Raw genomic sequence first — 19,958 nt, 5'->3', positions numbered from 1 at the left:
ATCGATTAATTTCTCAATACAGAAAGGCTAGATGATCCGAATAGTCTCTTTGGTTTGTAACAGATTTTATTTTTATCCTGTCTCATGTACGGGATATTCTTTTTTTAATTATTAAGGCAATTGTAACAAACACTAAGACTCGATGTCCGTCGAAAATAGAAATATACAGTACCGACAGCTGCTGCGAGATTTGCAGTGACACTTTTAACATTAGGACCCGGAGAAGTGACGGGAAGCTGGTGTGTGATTGCGCAGTCCCCTTCGGTACAGTTTCCGGCTGGGAACTAAGACTGTGGCTGTGAGTGCCGCTCCCGGCACTAACAGCCCGGACTCTCCTGGATCAGCATCGATCGGCTCCCTTTGTCAAGTCTCTAACTGCAGTCTGCAAACTCGGTGAGTTTTCCTTATTCACACCCACAGGACAGCGCGATTACTGTGGGATAGCGCGGTGTCACCGTGAAATAGATACACTGCGGTGCCGAAGTAGTGTGATAAGGTGTTGAGCAGGTCCGGTGGACCTGAAGGCAGTAGGTGTTGACCTGTTACCTCCAGGCGGAGCGCACGCCGGGCGGCCCTCTCGGCAGGGGTCACTGCTCCTGGTGCCCAGCTGCCCGGGATGGCCAGCGAGAAGCTCCGTGGCTACAGCGCACCTGTCCAACGTCCAGAGTCAATCCGTTTTCAGATACTAAATACAGTCGTCAGTCCGACACAACTACGCACACAGTGCTGGACCTGTAAAAGTACAGGAAACCCCTCAAGACATTTACGTGGTCTATCTTGATTTGCTTAAAGTTTCTATAATGCAAAAACTGATTTTTACATAAAATGTAAAATAACTCAACTGTGGTTTTACCTCCTTTTCGTCCTTAAAACCTCCAGTGTTTTTACGGAGTTTCTCAGTTTGAAGTGTCTGGAGGGTCTCAGGAGGTCCAGGCAGTGTGAACACAGTCTGTGTTAAACCGGGTCTCTGCGCTGTGCCGACAGGTCGGGTCAGGGCTTCTGGAGGGCGAGGAGTGTTCTGCACTGGACTTCCTGAGCTCTCTGTTACAGACCTGGTATGATTATTTAACTCATTGTAGTTGTAGTCGGTTGTAGTTCTAACGAGGCTCTGGGGTGTTTATAGGCGACTGTACCTTTAACGATGGGAATGATTCGAGTAATTGGCTGTAAGGACCTGAGAAAACATGCCGTACGAGTGTTAGAAAGCTAATCGTTTGTTGAACAATTCAGAAGAGATCAGTCCCTCCAGGTGTCTGAGAGCTATGGTCACTGAAGACACAAGGCTGACAGTAGTCGAGTGTCACAGGAGTCAGAGACAAGTCTGACAGAACCCCAGGAATGAAGCCCGATCTCATGCTCACCAGGTGGATTAGATCAGAACTTGCAGTGATGCTGGAATATCTTGACTGTGACCCCCTGTCGTTCTCAATTCACCTGTCTGAACAGGATTATTTCTGTTTCTTCTGAAACTTTTAACAGATAGTTTAGGAAATGGGTTGGTGGGAGACATTTCAGATCTAAATGGTGGTCTATGCCAACAGTGTGCGTGAAATGAAAAAAGAAACTAATTCCTAATGTAGTCAGGAGCAGCTCAGAGCTGTGTCTCTGCTGTAGACAGTGTGTCACAGTGTGTCTCCTGTGTGTGCAGTCAGGAGCAGGTCAGCGCTGTGTCTCTGCTGTAGACAGTGTGTCTCCTGTGTGTGCAGTCAGGAGCAGGTCAGCGCTGTGTCTCTGCTGTAGACAGTGTGTCTCCTGTGTGTGCAGTCAGGAGCAGCTCAGAGCTGTGTCTCTGCTGGAGACAGTGTGTCTCCTGTGTGTGCAGTCAGGAGCAGCTCAGAGCTGTGTCTCTGCTGTAGACAGTGTGTCTCCTGTGTGTGCAGTCAAGAGCAGGTCAGCGCTGTGTCTCTGCTGTAGACAGTGTGTCTCCTGTGTGTGCAGTCAGGAGCAGCTCAGAGCTGTGTGTCTGCTGGAGACAGTGTGTCTGCTGTGTGTGGAGTCAGGAGCAGCTCAGAGCTGTGTCTCTGCTGTAGACAGTGTGTCTCCTGTGTGTGCAGTCAGGAGCAGCTCAGAGCTGTGTGTCTGTGGGGTTCCACTGACGGACACACACACACACCATTGAGAAACAGGAGGTGCTGTGGTCAGTGTGTAATCATCACTATACTGTGATTGCAAATCACCGATTTCACCACAATAGATTTAAACCTCACACCCAAGGTCACTATACTGTCTGCCAGCTCTGTGCAGTGTCCTGTACTGCGGTGTCAGCTCTGTGCAGTGTCCCGTACTGTGGTGCCGGCTCTGTGCAGTGTCCTGTACTGCGGTGTCAGCTCTGTGCAGTGTCCCTGTACTGCGGTGTCAGCTCTGTGCAGTGTCCTGTACTGCGGTGTCAGCTCTGTGCAGTGTCCTGTACTGCGGTGTCAGCTCTGTGCAGTGTCCCTGTACTGCGGTGTCAGCTCTGTGCAGTGTCCTGTACTGCGGTGTCAGCTCTGTGCAGTGTCCTGTACTGTGGTGTCAGCTCTGTGCAGTGTCCTGTACTGTGGTGCCAGCTCTGTGCAGTGTCCTGTACTGCGGTGTCAGCTCTGTGCAGTGTCCTGTACTGCGGTGTCAGCTCTGTGCAGTGTCCCTGTACTGCGGTGTCAGCTCTGTGCAGTGTCCTGTACTGCGGTGTCAGCTCTGTGCAGTGTCCCTGTACTGCGGTGCCAGCTCTGTGCAGTGTCCTGTACTGCGGTGTCAGCTCTGTGCAGTGTCCTGTACTGCGGTGTCAGCTCTGTGCAGTGTCCTGTTCTGTGGTGTCAGCTCTGTGCAGTGTCCCTGTACTGCGGTGTCAGCTCTGTGCAGTGTCCCTGTACTGCGGTGTCAGCTCTGTGCAGTGTCCTGTACTGCGGTGTCAGCTCTGTGCAGTGTCCCTGTACTGCGGTGTCAGCTCTGTGCAGTGTCCTGTTCTGTGGTGTCAGCTCTGTGCAGTGTCCTGTACTGTGGTGTCAGCTCTGTGCAGTGTCCTGTACTGCGGTGTCAGCTCTGTGCAGTGTCCTGTACTGCGGTGTCAGCTCTGTGCAGTGTCCCTGTACTGCGGTGCCAGCTCTGTGCAGTGTCCCTGTACTGCGGTGTCAGCTCTGTGCAGTGTCCTGTACTGCGGTGTCAGCTCTGTGCAGTGTCCTGTACTGCGGTGCCGGCTCTGTGCAGTGTCCTGTACTGCGTTGTCAGCTCTGTGCAGTGTCCCTGTACTGTGGTGTCAGCTCTGTGCAGTGTCCCTGTACTGCGGTGTCAGCTCTGTGCAGTGTCCTGTACTGCGGTGCCAGCTCTGTGCAGTGTCCTGTACTGCGGTGCCAGCTCTGTGCAGTGTCCTGTACTGTGGTGTCAGCTCTGTGCAGTGTCCTGTACTGTGGTGTCAGCTCTGTGCAGTGTCCTGTACTGTGGTGCCAGCTCTGTGCAGTGTCCCTGTACTGTGGTGCCAGCTCTGTGCAGTGTCCCTGTACTGCGGTGCCAGCTCTGTGCAGTGTCCTGTACTGTGGTGCCAGCTCTGTGCAGTGTCCTGTGCTGTGGTGTCAGCTCTGTGCAGTGTCCCTGTACTGTGGTGCCAGCTCTGTGCAGTGTCCCTGTACTGCGGTGCCAGCTCTGTGCAGTGTCCTGTACTGTGGTGCCAGCTCTGTGCAGTGTCCTGTGCTGTGGTGTCAGCTCTGTGCAGTGTCCTGTACTGCGGTGTCAGCTCTGTGCAGTGTCCCTGTGCTGCGTTGTCAGCTCTGTGCAGTGTCCCTGTACTGCGGTGCCAGCTCTGTGCAGTGTCCTGTACTGTGGTGTCAGCTCTGTGCAGTGTCCCTGTACTGCGGTGTCAGCTCTGTGCAGTGTCCTGTTCTGTGGTGTCAGCTCTGTGCAGTGTCCCTGTACTGCGGTGTCAGCTCTGTGCAGTGTCCCTGTACTGCGGTGCCAGCTCTGTGCAGTGTCCTGTACTGCGTTGTCAGCTCTGTGCAGTGTCCTGTGCTGCATTGTCAGCTCTGTGCAGTGTCCTGTACTGCGGTGTCAGCTCTGTGCAGTGTCCTGTGCTGCATTGTCAGCTCTGTGCAGTGTCCCTGTACTGCGGTGTCAGCTCTGTGCAGTGTCCTGTACTGCGGTGTCAGCTCTGTGCAGTGTCCTGTACTGCGGTGTCAGCTCTGTGCAGTGTCCCTGTACTGCGGTGTCAGCTCTGTGCAGTGTCCCTGTACTGCGGTGCCAGCTCTGTGCAGTGTCCTGTACTGCGGTGTCAGCTCTGTGCAGTGTCCCTGTACTGCGGTGTCAGCTCTGTGCAGTGTCCCTGTACTGCGGTGTCAGCTCTGTGCAGTGTCCTGTACTGCGGTGTCAGCTCTGTGCAGTGTCCTGTGCTGCATTGTCAGCTCTGTGCAGTGTCCCTGTACTGCGGTGTCAGCTCTGTGCAGTGTCCTGTACTGCGGTGCCAGCTCTGTGCAGTGTCCCTGTACTGCGGTGTCAGCTCTGTGCAGTGTCCCTGTACTGCGGTGCCAGCTCTGTGCAGTGTCCTGTACTGCGGTGTCAGCTCTGTGCAGTGTCCCTGTACTGCGGTGTCAGCTCTGTGCAGTGTCCTGTTCTGTGGTGTCAGCTCTGTGCAGTGTCCTGTTCTGTGGTGTCAGCTCTGTGCAGTGTCCCTGTACTGCGGTGCCAGCTCTGTGCAGTGTCCTGTACTGCGTTGTCAGCTCTGTGCAGTGTCCTGTGCTGCATTGTCAGCTCTGTGCAGTGTCCTGTACTGCGGTGTCAGCTCTGTGCAGTGTCCTGTGCTGCATTGTCAGCTCTGTGCAGTGTCCTGTACTGCGTTGTCAGCTCTGTGCAGTGTCCTGTACTGCGGTGTCAGCTCTGTGCAGTGTCCCGTACTGTGGTGTCAGCTCTGTGCAGTGTCCCTGTACTGCGGTGTCAGCTCTGTGCAGTGTCCTGTACTGTGGTGCCAGCTCTGTGCAGTGTCCCGTACTGTGGTGTCAGCTCTGTGCAGTGTCCCTGTACTGCGGTGTCAGCTCTGTGCAGTGTCCTGTACTGTGGTGTCAGCTCTGTGCAGTGTCCTGTGCTGTGGTGTCAGCTCTGTGCAGTGTCCTGTACTGTGGTGCCAGCTCTGTGCAGTGTCCCGTACTGCGGTGTCAGCTCTGTGCAGTGTCCCGTACTGTGGTGTCAGCTCTGTGCAGTGTCCCTGTACTGCGGTGTCAGCTCTGTGCAGTGTCCTGTACTGTGGTGCCAGCTCTGTGCAGTGTCCCGTACTGTGGTGTCAGCTCTGTGCAGTGTCCCTGTACTGCGGTGTCAGCTCTGTGCAGTGTCCTGTACTGTGGTGTCAGCTCTGTGCAGTGTCCCGTGCTGTGGTGTCAGCTCTGTGCAGTGTCCCGTACTGTGGTGCCAGCTCTGTGCAGTGTCCCGTACTGCGGTGTCAGCTCTGTGCAGTGTCCCGTACTGTGGTGTCAGCTCTGTGCAGTGTCCCTGTACTGCGGTGCCAGCTCTGTGCAGTGTCCTGTACTGCGGTGTCAGCTCTGTGCAGTGTCCCTGTACTGCGGTGCCAGCTCTGTGCAGTGTCCTGTACTGCGGTGTCAGCTCTGTGCAGTGTCCTGTACTGTGGTGCCGGCTCTGTGCAGTGTCCTGTACTGCGGTGTCAGCTCTGTGCAGTGTCCCTGTACTGCGGTGTCAGCTCTGTGCAGTGTCCCTGTGCTGCGGTGTCAGCTCTGTGCAGTGTCCCGTACTGTGGTGTCAGCTCTGTGCAGTGTCCCTGTACTGCGGTGCCAGCTCTGTGCAGTGTCCTGTACTGCGGTGTCAGCTCTGTGCAGTGTCCCTGTACTGCGGTGCCAGCTCTGTGCAGTGTCCTGTACTGCGGTGTCAGCTCTGTGCAGTGTCCTGTACTGTGGTGCCGGCTCTGTGCAGTGTCCTGTACTGCGGTGTCAGCTCTGTGCAGTGTCCCTGTACTGCGGTGTCAGCTCTGTGCAGTGTCCCTGTGCTGCGGTGTCAGCTCTGTGCAGTGTCCTGTACTGTGGTGTCAGCTCTGTGCAGTGTCCCTGTACTGCGGTGTCAGCTCTGTGCAGTGTCCCTATACTGCGGTGTCAGCTCTGTGCAGTGTCCTGTTCTGTGGTGTCAGCTCTGTGCAGTGTCCTGTACTGTGGTGTCAGCTCTGTGCAGTGTCCCTGTACTGCGGTGTCAGCTCTGTGCAGTGTCCTGTACTGTGGTGTCAGCTCTGTGCAGTGTCCCTGTACTGCGGTGTCAGCTCTGTGCAGTGTCCCTGTACTGTGGTGTCAGCTCTGTGCAGTGTCCTGTACTGCGGTGTCAGCTCTGTGCAGTGTCCTGTACTGCGGTGTCAGCTCTGTGCAGTGTCCCTGTACTGCGGTGTCAGCTCTGTGCAGTGTCCCTGTGCTGCGGTGTCAGCTCTGTCCAGTGTCCCTGTACTGCGGTGCCAGCTCTGTGCAGTGTCCTGTACTGTGGTGTCAGCTCTGTTCAGTGTCCCTGTACTGTGGTGTCAGCTCTGTGCAGTGTCCCTGTACTGCGGTGTCAGCTCTGTGCAGTGTCCTGTTCTGTGGTGTCAGCTCTGTGCAGTGTCCTGTACTGTGGTGTCAGCTCTGTGCAGTGTCCCTGTACTGCGGTGTCAGCTCTGTGCAGTGTCCTGTACTGTGGTGTCAGCTCTGTGCAGTGTCCCTGTACTGCGGTGTCAGCTCTGTGCAGTGTCCCTGTACTGTGGTGTCAGCTCTGTGCAGTGTCCTGTACTGCTGTGTCAGCTCTGTGCAGTGTCCTGTACTGCGGTGTCAGCTCTGTGCAGTGTCCTGTGCTGCATTGTCAGCTCTGTGCAGTGTCCCTGTGTGCTGCTGAAGATGATCTTTCCTCCTGCCGCCCTCCTCTCCAGCTGACCTGGCTGTCTCTCAGTGTGTCTCAGGATGGCGTCCAGTCCGGCAGTGATGCGGGTGGTGGCCTCGGCCTTCATGGTGGCGGAGAGAGCCGGCAGCATCGTGCGCAAGGTGCTGCACAGTGGAGATCTGGGCATCGTGGAGAAGGTGAGAGGGAGAGGACACAGGCCGTCACAGCTGTCAGAGCCCGCGGTACATGACACACGTGTGTTCCCACTCTCATTGTTAATGGACTCCCATTTAGCTTCGGTAAACCTGGAAACTTCCTGGAAAGATCTCCTGAATTGAATTCGATCTCTCAATCTCCTCTGTTCTCAACAGCAGTACAAATTGTCGGTATTCTGCTGTCCTCCGAGACCAGCAGTCATTGTTGCTGTTCTCTGAACTCTTTCTGGTGTTATCATTTTCATGGTATGATGACCAAAACTGGACGCGGTGCTCTAATTGAGGTTATTGTATTCTAGTGTGTTGTAGCGGTAGAGGATCACTGGATCACTGCTCTGTCACCAAGCTTTTAGTTTGAGGTTCAGTTGCTTCTCCACATTGTCTTGATGAGGACACATCAGGATCCCCACAAAGACTCATGTCTCTTGTCGTGTGTAGCATCTCGCTGCTCGTGTCTGTATCTTCCTCCTTCCTGTGTGGATCACTTTCCAGTGATCGTGCAGAGATACTCGATCTGTGACGTCATCAGGCAGGAGCTGTGTGATGGGACAGAGGTGGAGAACCTCAGACATTGTGTGTGTGTGTGTCTGTGTGTGTGTGTGCGTGTGTGCCTGACACAGTGACATCACCACGGGCACCTGCTTCCTGTGTGGCCATTCCAGCCCAGACAAGAAGCGGATTGAATCCGTGCCAATGGCTCTGATCACAGTTGCAACCCGGGCAAACAAATGAACCTGGCTGCAGTCATGTTATCTCCTGAATTCTTGACAAAGCAGTGAAACAAGACCTTACCTTCCGAAATCCAAGTCGGCTGTGTCCTAAGGTGTCCTTTCATTTACAGCAGGTTGCAGTAAGGCTGTTAATCAGGGCTCAGTGTCCCTGTAGAGCTCAGAGAGATTTGGAATGGGAGAGTGACAGGGAAGGAGGGAGGAGAAAGGGAGGAAGGGATTTGGGGAGGGGGAATGGGAGAGGGAAGGAGGGATTTGGGAGGGGGAATGGGAGAGGGAACCAGGGATTTTGAAGGGGGAATGAGAGAGGGAACGAGGGATTTGGGAGGGGGAATGGGAGAGGGAACCAGGGATTAAGGAAGGTCTTTGGTGTGGAAAAAATGAATTGTAGATCTTCTGTCTAAATTCCACAAAATGAAGGTATTTGTTACAATTGTATTGGTAAGTTGTTCGCATTGTAGCCGTACAGTGCTGGAGCCCTGGATTCAGTTCCTGGGTGCTGTCTGTGTGGAGTTTGTATGTTCTCCCTGTGTTTGCATGGGTTTCCTCCTGCAGTCCAAAGACATGCTGGCTTCAGGTAGACGTGACCCTGGTGCGAGAGTGTGTGCGAGAGTGTGAGTGTGTGCGAGAGTGTGTGCGAGAGTGTGTGCGAGAGTGTGTGCGAGAGTGTGTGCGAGAGTGTGTGCGAGAGTGTGTGCGAGTGTGTGTGCCCTGTGTCTCCTGCCTTGCTTGGCAGCACAGGCTCGGTCTCCCCACACACCCCGTACTGGATAAAACACTTTCAAGATGAGAGAATGGATCATTCTATCAACTGGATGGATATCTTTTTTTCTTTCTCCCCATGTCTGTGTTATGTGCCTTGATCCTTTACTTAAGATTTATCATTGTTAATTGTGTGTTTAAGTCATTGTAGCTCATCTTTAGCTGTTGTCCTGCCAGACTGGGGCAGTTAGCTGTTGTCTTGCCTCCTGTCAGACTGGGGCAGGTAGCTGCTTGTCCTATCAGACTGGGGCAGTTAGCTGCTGTCCTGCCAGACTGGGGCAGTTAGCTGGTCCTATCAGACTGGGGCAGTTAGCTGCTGTCCTGCAAGACTGGGGCAGTTAGCTGCTGTCCTATCAGACTGGGGCAGTTAGCTGCTGTCTTGCCAGACTGGGGCAGGCAGCTGCTTGTTCGATCAGACTTGGGCAGTTAGCTGCTGTCCTATCAGACTGGGGCAGGTAGCTGCTGTCCTCCCAGACTGGGGCAGGTAGCTGCTGTCCTCCCAGACTGGGGCAGGTAGCTGCTGTCCTCCCAGACTGGGGCAGTTAGCTGCTGTCCTCCCAGACTGGGGCAGTTAGCTGCTGTCCTATCAGACGGCGGCAGGTAGCTGCTGTCCTCCCAGACTGGGGCAGGTAGCTGCTGTCCTCCCAGACTGGGGCAGTTAGCTGCTGTCCTATCAGACTGGGGCAGTTAGCTGCTGTCCTATCAGACTGGGGCAGGTAGCTGCTTGTCCTCTCAGACTGGGGCAGGTAGCTGCTTGTCCTCCCAGACTGGGGCAGGTAGCTGCTGTCCTGCCAGACTGGGGCAGGTAGCTGCTGTCCTCCCAGACTGGGGCAGGTAGCTGCTTGTCCTCTCAGACTGGGGCAGGTAGCTGCTGTCCTCTCAGACTGGGGCAGGTAGCTGCTGTCCTCTCAGACTGGGGCAGGTAGCTGCTGTCCTATCAGACTGGGGCAGTTAGCTGCTGTCCTGCTTTGAAAATCCTGTTATGTGCGGACTGATCAGACAGCTGTGCTCCTGCTGTTGTCCTCTCAGACTGGGGCCAGTGACCTGCAGACTCAGGCTGATCGACTGGTTCAGAAGAGTATCGTCGCCTCGCTGTCTCGTAGTTTCCCCACCATCACCATCATCGGAGAGGAGGTCAGTCCGTCTGCCTATTAGTGTATATTAATGTATTCTTTTTTCATCACTCTCTGTATGAGTCTCTGCTGATCCGATCTCTGTCTCCCAGTGACTGATCTCTCTGCCTCACCTCTGTCTGATCAGCCAAATGACTTCAGAGTAATTGTGATTCCAGATTAATCTGGTGAAGGTTTGACGCGTAGAATCAGATAAAACCATAAAACTCTGCCTCTCTCTCCATCTGTCCAGGATCTTCCTCCTGAGGAGGTGGAGGAGGACCTGATTGAGAGCAGGCAGTCTGAGGAGGTCCTGAAGAAACACTGTCCTGCAGAGTACAGCGGCCTGAGAGAGGAGGAGGTGAGAGTGAGAGACCCTGGCTTAGAACAGTGCGCTGTAGAGTACAGCAGTGTGAGAGAGTGAGAGAGGGGAACGGTGTGCTGTAGAGTACAGAGGTGTGAGAGAGTGAGAGAGGGGAACAGTGTGCTGTAGAGTACAGCGGTGTGAGAGAGTGAGAGAGGGGAACAGTGTGCTGTAGAGTACAGCGGTGTGAGAGAGTGAGAGAGGGGAACGGTGTGCTGTAGAGTACAGCGGTGTGAGAGAGTGAGAGAGGGGAACAGTGTGCTGTAGAGTACAGCGGTGTGAGAGAGTGAGAGGGGAACAGTGTGCTGTAGAGTACAGCGGTGTGAGAGAGTGAGAGAGGGGAACGGTGTGCTGTAGAGTACAGCGGTGTGAGAGAGTGAGAGAGGGGAACAGTGTGCTGTAGAGTACAGCGGTGTGAGAGAGTGAGAGAGGGGAACAGTGTGCTGTAGAGTACAGCGGTGTGAGAGAGTGAGAGAGGGGAACAGTGTGCTGTAGAGTACAGCGGTGTGAGAGAGTGAGAGAGGGGAACAGTGTGCTGTAGAGTACAGCGGTGTGAGAGAGGGGAACAGTGTGCTGTAGAGTACAGCAGAGTGAGAGAGTGAGAGAGGGGAACAGTGTGCTGTAGAGTACAGCGGTGTGAGAGAGTGAGAGAGGGGAACAGTGTGCTGTAGAGTACAGCGGTGTGAGAGAGTGAGAGAGGGGAACAGTGTGCTGTAGAGTACAGCGGTGTGAGAGAGTGAGAGAGGGGAACAGTGTGCTGTAGAGTACAGCGGTGTGAGAGAGTGAGAGAGAGGAACAGTGTGCTGTAGAGTACAGCGGTGTGAGAGAGTGAGAGAGGGGAACAGTGCGCTGTAGAGTACAGGAGTGTGAGAGAGTGAGAGAGGGGAACAGTGTGCTGTAGAGTACAGGAGTGTGAGAGAGTGAGAGAGGGGAACAGTGCGCTGTAGAGTACAGGAGTGTGAGAGAGTGAGAGAGGGGAACAGTGTGCTGTAGAGTACAGCGGTGTGAGAGAGTGAGAGAGGGGAACAGTGTGCTGTAGAGTACAGCGGTGTGAGAGAGTGAGAGAGGGGAACAGTGTGCTGTAGAGTACAGCGGTGTGAGAGAGTGAGAGAGGGGAACAGTGTGCTGTAGAGTACAGCGGTGTGAGAGAGTGAGAGAGGGGAACAGTGTGCTGTAGAGTACAGAGGTGTGAGAGAGTGAGAGAGGGGAACGGTGTGCTGTAGAGTACAGCGGTGTGAGAGAGTGAGAGAGGGGAACAGTGTGCTGTAGAGTACAGCGGTGTGAGAGAGTGAGAGAGGGGAACAGTGTGCTGTAGAGTACAGCGGTGTGAGAGAGTGAGAGGGGAACAGTGTGCTGTAGAGTACAGCGGTGTGAGAGAGTGAGAGAGGGGAACAGTGTGCTGTAGAGTACAGCGGTGTGAGAGAGTGAGAGAGGGGAACAGTGTGCTGTAGAGTACAGCGGTGTGAGAGAGTGAGAGAGGGGAACAGTGTGCTGTAGAGTACAGCGGTGTGAGAGAGTGAGAGAGGGGAACAGTGTGCTGTAGAGTACAGCGGTGTGAGAGAGTGAGAGGGGAACAGTGTGCTGTAGAGTACAGCGGTGTGAGAGAGTGAGAGAGGGGAACAGTGTGCTGTAGAGTACAGCGGTGTGAGAGAGTGAGAGAGGGGAACAGTGTGCTGTAGAGTACAGCGGTGTGAGAGAGTGAGAGAGGGGAACAGTGTGCTGTAGAGTACAGCGGTGTGAGAGAGTGAGAGGGGAACAGTGTGCTGTAGAGTACAGCGGTGTGAGAGAGTGAGAGAGGGGAACAGTGTGCTGTAGAGTACAGCGGTGTGAGAGAGTGAGAGAGGGGAACAGTGTGCTGTAGAGTACAGCGGTGTGAGAGAGTGAGAGAGGGGAACAGTGTGCTGTAGAGTACAGCGGTGTGAGAGAGTGAGAGAGGGGAACAGTGTGCTGTAGAGTACAGCAGAGTGAGAGAGTGAGAGAGGGGAACGGTGTGCTGTAGAGTACAGCGGTGTGAGAGAGTGAGAGAGGGGAACAGTGTGCTGTAGAGTACAGCGGTGTGAGAGAGTGAGAGAGGGGAACAGTGTGCTGTAGAGTACAGCGGTGTGAGAGAGTGAGAGAGGGGAACAGTGTGCTGTAGAGTACAGCGGTGTGAGAGAGTGAGAGAGGGGAACAGTGTGCTGTAGAGTACAGCGGTGTGAGAGAGTGAGAGAGGGGAACAGTGTGCTGTAGAGTACAGGAGTGTGAGAGAGTGAGAGAGGGGAACAGTGTGCTGTAGAGTACAGCGGTGTGAGAGAGTGAGAGAGGGGAACGGTGTGCTGTAGAGTACAGCGGTGTGAGAGAGTGAGAGAGGGGAACAGTGTGCTGTAGAGTACAGCGGTGTGAGAGAGTGAGAGAGAGGAACAGTGTGCTGTAGAGTACAGCGGTGTGAGAGAGTGAGAGAGGGGAACAGTGTGCTGTAGAGTACAGCGGTGTGAGAGAGTGAGAGAGGGGAACAGTGTGCTGTAGAGTACAGCGGTGTGAGAGAGTGAGAGAGGGGAACAGTGTGCTGTAGAGTACAGGAGTGTGAGAGAGTGAGAGAGGGGAACAGTGTGCTGTAGAGTACAGCGGAGTGAGAGAGTGAGAGAGGGGAACAGTGTGCTGTAGAGTACAGCGGTGTGAGAGAGTGAGAGAGGGGAACAGTGTGCTGTAGAGTACAGCGGTGTGAGAGAGTGAGAGAGGGGAACAGTGTGCTGTAGAGTACAGCGGTGTGAGAGAGTGAGAGAGGGGAACAGTGTGCTGTAGAGTACAGCGGTGTGAGAGAGTGAGAGAGGGGAACAGTGTGCTGTAGAGTACAGCGGTGTGAGAGAGTGAGAGAGGGGAACAGTGTGCTGTAGAGTACAGAGGTGTGAGAGAGTGAGAGGGGAACAGTGTGCTGTAGAGTACAGCGGTGTGAGAGAGTGAGAGAGGGGAACGGTGTGCTGTAGAGTACAGCGGTGTGAGAGAGTGAGAGAGGGGAACGGTGTGCTGTAGAGTACAGCGGTGTGAGAGAGTGAGAGAGGGGAACGGTGTGCTGTAGAGTACAGCGGTGTGAGAGAGTGAGAGAGGGGAACGGTGTGCTGTAGAGTACAGCGGTGTGAGAGAGTGAGAGAGGGGAACGGTGTGCTGTAGAGTACAGCGGTGTGAGAGAGGGGAACAGTGTGCTGTAGAGTACAGCGGTGTGAGAGAGTGAGAGAGGGGAACGGTGTGCTGTAGAGTACAGCGGTGTGAGAGAGGGGAACAGTGTGCTGTAGAGTACAGCGGTGTGAGAGAGTGAGAGAGGGGAACAGTGTGCTGTAGAGTACAGCGGTGTGAGAGAGTGAGAGAGGGGAACAGTGTGCTGTAGAGTACAGCGGTGTGAGAGAGTGAGAGAGGGGAACAGTGTGCTGTAGAGTACAGCGGTGTGAGAGAGTGAGAGAGGGGAACAGTGTGCTGTAGAGTACAGCGGTGTGAGAGAGTGAGAGAGGGGAACGGTGTGCTGTAGAGTACAGCGGTGTGAGAGAGTGAGAGAGGGGAACAGTGTGCTGTAGAGTACAGCGGTGTGAGAGAGTGAGAGAGGGGAACAGTGTGCTGTAGAGTACAGCGGTGTGAGAGAGTGAGAGAGGGGAACAGTGTGCTGTAGAGTACAGCGGTGTGAGAGAGTGAGAGAGGGGAACAGTGTGCTGTAGAGTACAGCGGTGTGAGAGAGTGAGAGAGGGGAACGGTGTGCTGTAGAGTACAGCGGTGTGAGAGAGTGAGAGAGGGGAACGGTGTGCTGTAGAGTACAGCGGTGTGAGAGAGTGAGAGAGGGGAACAGTGTGCTGTAGAGTACAGCGGAGTGAGAGAGTGAGAGAGGGGAACGGTGTGCTGTAGAGTACAGCAGAGTGAGAGAGTGAGAGAGGGGAACAGTGTGCTGTAGAGTACAGCGGTGTGAGAGAGTGAGAGAGGGGAACGGTGTGCTGTAGAGTACAGCGGTGTGAGAGAGTGAGAGAGAGGAACAGTGTGCTGTAGAGTACAGCGGTGTGAGAGAGTGAGAGAGGGGAACAGTGTGCTGTAGAGTACAGCGGAGTGAGAGAGTGAGAGAGGGGAACGGTGTGCTGTAGAGTACAGCGGTGTGAGAGAGTGAGAGAGGGGAACAGTGTGCTGTAGAGTACAGCGGAGTGAGAGAGTGAGAGAGGGGAACAGTGTGCTGTAGAGTACAGCGGTGTGAGAGAGTGAGAGAGGGGAACAGTGTGCTGTAGAGTACAGAGGTGTGAGAGAGTGAGAGAGGGGAACAGTGTGCTGTAGAGTACAGCGGTGTGAGAGAGTGAGAGAGGGGAACAGTGTGCTGTAGAGTACAGCGGTGTGAGAGAGTGAGAGAGGGGAACAGTGTGCTGTAGAGTACAGCGGTGTGAGAGAGTGAGAGAGGGGAACAGTGTGCTGTAGAGTACAGCGGTGTGAGAGAGTGAGAGAGGGGAACAGTGTGCTGTAGAGTACAGCGGTGTGAGAGAGTGAGAGAGGGGAACAGTGTGCTGTAGAGTACAGCGGTGTGAGAGAGTGAGAGAGGGGAACAGTGTGCTGTAGAGTACAGCGGTGTGAGAGAGTGAGAGGGGAACAGTGTGCTGTAGAGTACAGCGGTGTGAGAGAGTGAGAGAGGGGAACAGTGTGCTGTAGAGTACAGCGGTGTGAGAGAGTGAGAGAGGGGAACGGTGTGCTGTAGAGTACAGCGGTGTGAGAGAGTGAGAGGGGAACAGTGTGCTGTAGAGTACAGCGGTGTGAGAGAGTGAGAGAGGGGAACAGTGTGCTGTAGAGTACAGCGGTGTGAGAGAGTGAGAGAGGGGAACGGTGTGCTGTAGAGTACAGAGGTGTGAGAGAGTGAGAGAGGGGAACAGTGTGCTGTAGAGTACAGCGGTGTGAGAGAGTGAGAGAGGGGAACAGTGTGCTGTAGAGTACAGCAGTGTGAGAGAGTGAGAGAGGGGAACAGTGTGCTGTAGAGTACAGCGGAGTGAGAGAGTGAGAGAGGGGAACGGTGTGCTGTAGAGTACAGCGGTGTGAGAGAGTGAGAGAGGGGAACAGTGTGCTGTAGAGTACAGCGGTGTGAGAGAGTGAGAGAGGGGAACAGTGTGCTGTAGAGTACAGCGGTGTGAGAGAGTGAGAGAGGGGAACAGTGTGCTGTAGAGTACAGCGGTGTGAGAGAGTGAGAGAGGGGAACAGTGTGCTGTAGAGTACAGGAGTGTGAGAGAGTGAGAGAGGGGAACAGTGTGCTGTAGAGTACAGCGGTGTGAGAGAGTGAGAGAGGGGAACGGTGTGCTGTAGAGTACAGCGGTGTGAGAGAGTGAGAGAGGGGAACAGTGTGCTGTAGAGTACAGCGGAGTGAGAGAGTGAGAGAGGGGAACAGTGTGCTGTAGAGTACAGCGGTGTGAGAGAGTGAGAGAGGGGAACAGTGTGCTGTAGAGTACAGCGGTGTGAGAGAGTGAGAGAGGGGAACAGTGTGCTGTAGAGTACAGCGGTGTGAGAGAGTGAGAGAGGGGAACAGTGTGCTGTAGAGTACAGCGGTGTGAGAGAGTGAGAGAGGGGAACAGTGTGCTGTAGAGTACAGCGGTGTGAGAGAGTGAGAGAGGGGAACAGTGTGCTGTAGAGTACAGCAGTTTCACTCCAGTTCTCTCTCTCAGCTGGTGGTGTGGGTTGATCCTCTGGATGGCACCAAGGAGTACACTGAGGGTAAGTTGGATCCATCAGCTCTTATTTATATAGCGCCTCTCCTGGAGAGGACAGTATTCATCATCACCCACTGCGCCTGCGAGCTGTGGAGACCCAGGGCATTCACGGGGACGTTATCCGGACCAGACTGGACCTGCAGCAGAACAGGGGCGGACTCCAGTCTCCCTGGCCGTGCCTGCAGTCAGCAGCTGTCAGGAGCCTGAGTGTGTCTCTGCAGGTTTCTGTGAGACCGGTGTGCTGCGTGCTCCTGGTGAAGAGAGCTGGTGAAAAGCTGGTGAAAGATCCAGTCTGTCTGCGTGTCAGGAGTGGAATAGTGACGTTCAGGCATGACTGGGGCTGAAAGCCTGTGTCTGGGGGAGCCCTGGTGGGAGTGAAGACTGGGGTCTGTGATTGGGGTGCTGGGGTCTCCTCGCTGTCTCCTCCAGTCCCTGCTGTGCTGCAGTGAGCTCTAGTGCTGTGATCAGAGCCCAGGGCAGGGGGGGGAGAGGACACTGTGCCCCCTTGTCTCGACACACACAATAAGAGCACAGCTGTCTCTACAACCTGGAAACACAGCAATACACAACAATACACACCCGTTCTCTACAACCTGGAAACACAGCAATACACACCACTACACACCCGTTCTCTACAACCTGGAAGCACAGCAATACACAACAATACACACCCGTTCTCTACAACCTGGAAGCACAGCAATACACAACAATACACACCCGTTCTCTACAACCTGGAAACACAGCAATACACAACAATACACACCCGTTCTCTACAACCTGGAAACACAGCAATACACACCACTACACACCCGTTCTCTTCAACTTGGAAACACAGCAATACACAACACTACACACCCGTTCTCTTCAACCTGGAAACTCAGCAATACACAACAATACACACCCGTTCTCTACAACCTGGAAACACAGCAATACACAACAATACACACCCGTTCTCTACAACCTGGAAACTCAACAATACACAACACTACACACCCGTTCTCTACAACCTGGAAACACAGCAATACACAACACTACACCCATTCTCTACAACCTGGAAACACAGCAATACACAACAATACACACCTGTTCTCTACAACCTGGAAACACAACAATACACAACACTACACACCCATTCTCTACAACCTGGAAACACAGCAATACACAACAATACACAACACTATACTAGACTACACTTGACAAGCCTTGACAAGTCCGGATGAGAAGGGTTCGAGCAGAGTGCCTACAGTCTGGGTGAGAAGGGTTCGAGCAGGGTGGGTGCAGTCCGGGTGAGAAGGGTTCGAGCAGGGTGGGTGCAGTCCGGGTGAGAAGGGTTCGAGCAGGGTGGGTGCACTCTGGGTGAGAAGGGTTCGAGCAGGGTGGGTGCACTCTGGGTGAGAAGGGTTCGAGCAGGGTGGGTGAGGGATCCTTCACTTGACGTGATGATGTTACACTGTGTTCCAGGACTCCTGGATCACGTGACCGTGCTGATTGGTATTGCATACAATGGGACAGCCATCGCTGGAGTGATCAACCAGCCCTTCTACAACTATCAGGTACAGCAGCTGCTCTGGGGGCTCCAGATAGATACTCGCAGCGTTCCAGCCAGAGGAAGACACACCCACCGGTCTCTCTCACTGTTGCAGTGCTCTGCTGTGATCATCTCCTGTCTCTTCCCCACCCTGATCCCCGTGCCCTTCCTTCTCCCTGTAGCTGGGCCCAGGAGCTGCGCTCGGGCGGACACTGTGGGGCATGCTGGGATTGGGCTCTTTCGGTTTCCAGCTGCAGGAGGTGCCGGGAGGGCAGCGCATCATCACAACGACCCGTTCCCATAGCAACAAGCTGGTGACGGAGTGTGTCCAAGCCATGCAGCCGCATGATGTGATCAGAGTGGGCGGGGCAGGAAACAAGGTGAGGTGCCGGGGGCGGAGCTCTATTTCCACTGTGGGAGGAGTCACGACCCTCTCTGAGCCCCTCCCTCGCCCTGACCTCTCTGAGTCTGGTGCCTGTGTGTAGAAGCCTCTTCTCCCTGCCTCTCTGCAGATTATCCAGCTGGTGGAGGGCAAGGCCTCTGCCTATGTGTTTGCCAGTCCGGGATGTAAGAAGTGGGACACCTGCGCCCCTGAGGCCATCCTGCACGCCGTGGGGGGTGAGACACGTCTGCTGTTTGCGTCTTCCTGGCCCTCGGCCCTCAGCTCAGTGCTGACCCCTCTCTCTCCCTCTGTAGGGAAGCTGACCGATATCCATGGCAAAGCGTATCGGTACGACCGCCACGTGAAGCACATGAATTCTACGGGGGTGCTGGCCACCCTGCGGAACCACGAGTACTACACCAGCCGTGTGCCGGAGGCTGTCAAGAAAGCACTGCTCTCTGACTGACCGCTGTCACTGAGCCCTGGGCCCTAGCCCTGACCCCTGACCCCTGACCACTTCTCCCCTGACTGACAACTGTCACTTCACTGATCCCTGGGCCTGACCCCTGACCCCTTCTCCCTTGACTGACCACTGTCACTTCACTGAGCCCTGGGCCTGACCCCTGAGCCCTTCTCCCTTGACTGACCACTGTCACTTCACTGAGCCCTGGGCCTGACCCCTGACCCCTTCTCCCCTGACTGACCACTGTCACTTCACTGAGCCCTGGGCCTGACACCTGACCCCTTCTCCCTTGACTGACCACTGTCACTGAACCCTGGGCCTGACCCCTGACCCCTTCTCCCTTGACTGACTGCTGTCACTCAGCCCTGGGCCCGACACCTGACCCCTTCTCCCTTGACTGACCACTGTCACTGAACCCTGGGCCTGACCCCTGACCCCTTCTCCCTTGACTGACCGCTGTCACTGAGCCCTGGGCCCTACGCCTGACCCCTCTGACCTCCACCCCTGTCTGGTCCCCTGGTGCCCCTGGCTCGAGGCAGAATGTGTCTGCAGGACCTGTACCCCTTTCTTGACTGAGAACAGTCCCTTATTCTCATCCTCCTTCACAGCAACAGAAGACACTGTGACTTTAATGATTATGATAATTTCATGTGCACCTTCTGGAATCTGCCTGCTCTCGCTGATTGAACTTTTATGTTAATAAAGGACCAAATTTGTTTACAGGAATAATTCATTATTTTTGTTTCGGGATGTGTTTCATTGCTTTTGCCACTTGCTGAATAAAAGTTTCGTAGTAAAGTTGCTCAATAGTAATAGCTGGAGAAAAGCTGTATCTCTCCCCTACAGGACAGAGCAGTGGGGTGACTGTCTCTCTCCCCTACAGGACAGAGCAGTGGGGTGACTGTCTCTCTCCCCTACAGGACAGAGCAGTGGGGTGACTGTCTCTCTCCCCTACAGGACAGAGCAGTGGGGTGACTGTATCTCCCCCCTACAGGACAGAGCAGTGGGGTGACTGTCTCTCCCCCCTACAGGACAGAGCAGTGGGGTGACTGTCTCTCTCCCCTACAGGACAGAGCAGTGGAGTGACTGTATCTCTCCCCTACAGGACAGAGCAGTGGGGTGACTGTCTCTCTCCCCCTACAGGACAGAGCAGTGGAGTGACTGTATCTCTCCCCCTACAAGACAGAGCAGTGGGGTGACTGTATCTCTCCCCTACAGGACAGAGCAGTGGGGTGACTGTCTCTCTCTCCTACAGGACAGAGCAGTGGGGTGACTGTCTCTCTCTCCTACAGGACAGAGCAGTGGGGTGACTGTCTCTCTCCCCTACAGGACAGAGCAGTGGGGTGACTGTCTCTCTCCCCTACAGGACAGAGCAGTGGAGTGACTGTCTCTCTCCCCTACAGGACAGAGCAGTGGAGTGACTGTCTCTCTCTCCTACAGGACAGAGCAGTGGAGTGACTATCTCTCCCCCTACAGGACAGAGCAGTGGGGTGACTGTATCTCTCCCCCTACAGGACAGAGCAGTGGAGTGACTATCTCTCCCCTACAGGACAGAGCAGTGGGGTGACTGTCTCTCTCCCCTACAGGACAGAGCAGTGGAGTGACTGTCTCTCTCCCCCTACAGGACAGAGCAGTGGGGTGACTGTCTCTCTCCCCTACAGGACAGAGCAGTGGGGTGACTGTCTCTCTCCCCTACAGGACAGAGCAGTGGGGTGACTGTCTCTCTCTCCCCCTACAGGACAGAGCAGTGGGGTGACTGTATCTCTCTGTAGTGTAGTGTAACAGCTCGAAGTGGGAATGCGATGGATAAGACTGTATGCAAGCTCTTGGCCTTGTAGAGCAGGGCAGGAGATCAGGGTGTCTGCAGACGTGCAGGGCTGTATCTGCTGTGTGCACACTGACAGGCCATCCGGAAA

The 19,958-nt window shown here is 54.7% G+C and overlaps 1 protein-coding gene across 2 annotated transcripts; it reads left to right on the top strand.

Annotated features, from left to right (window-relative positions):
• The first annotated feature begins 269 nt into the window (after window positions 1-269).
• bpnt1 (bisphosphate nucleotidase 1) lies at window positions 270-18,771 on the top strand. Of its 2 annotated transcripts, none has more exons than XM_069199174.1 (9): window positions 270-393; window positions 6,848-6,995; window positions 9,533-9,637; window positions 9,869-9,976; window positions 15,625-15,673; window positions 17,131-17,222; window positions 17,380-17,577; window positions 17,710-17,815; window positions 17,894-18,771. In XM_069199174.1, exons 2-9 carry the CDS (start codon window positions 6,879-6,881, stop codon window positions 18,043-18,045), a joined length of 927 nt encoding a protein of 308 aa, XP_069055275.1. In that variant the 5' UTR covers window positions 270-393; window positions 6,848-6,878; the 3' UTR covers window positions 18,046-18,771. The 2 variants fall into 2 exon arrangements, with proteins under 2 accessions (XP_069055275.1, XP_069055274.1); XM_069199173.1 differs by having other exon boundaries at window positions 272-393; window positions 6,868-6,995.
• The last annotated feature ends 1,187 nt before the right edge of the window (window positions 18,772-19,958 follow it).

The sequence above is a fragment of the Lepisosteus oculatus genome, chromosome 2 (genome assembly GCF_040954835.1).
Source record: "Lepisosteus oculatus isolate fLepOcu1 chromosome 2, fLepOcu1.hap2, whole genome shotgun sequence".
NCBI lineage: Eukaryota > Metazoa > Chordata > Actinopteri > Semionotiformes > Lepisosteidae > Lepisosteus > Lepisosteus oculatus.
This window is presented reverse-complemented; position numbering and strand designations above follow the sequence as displayed.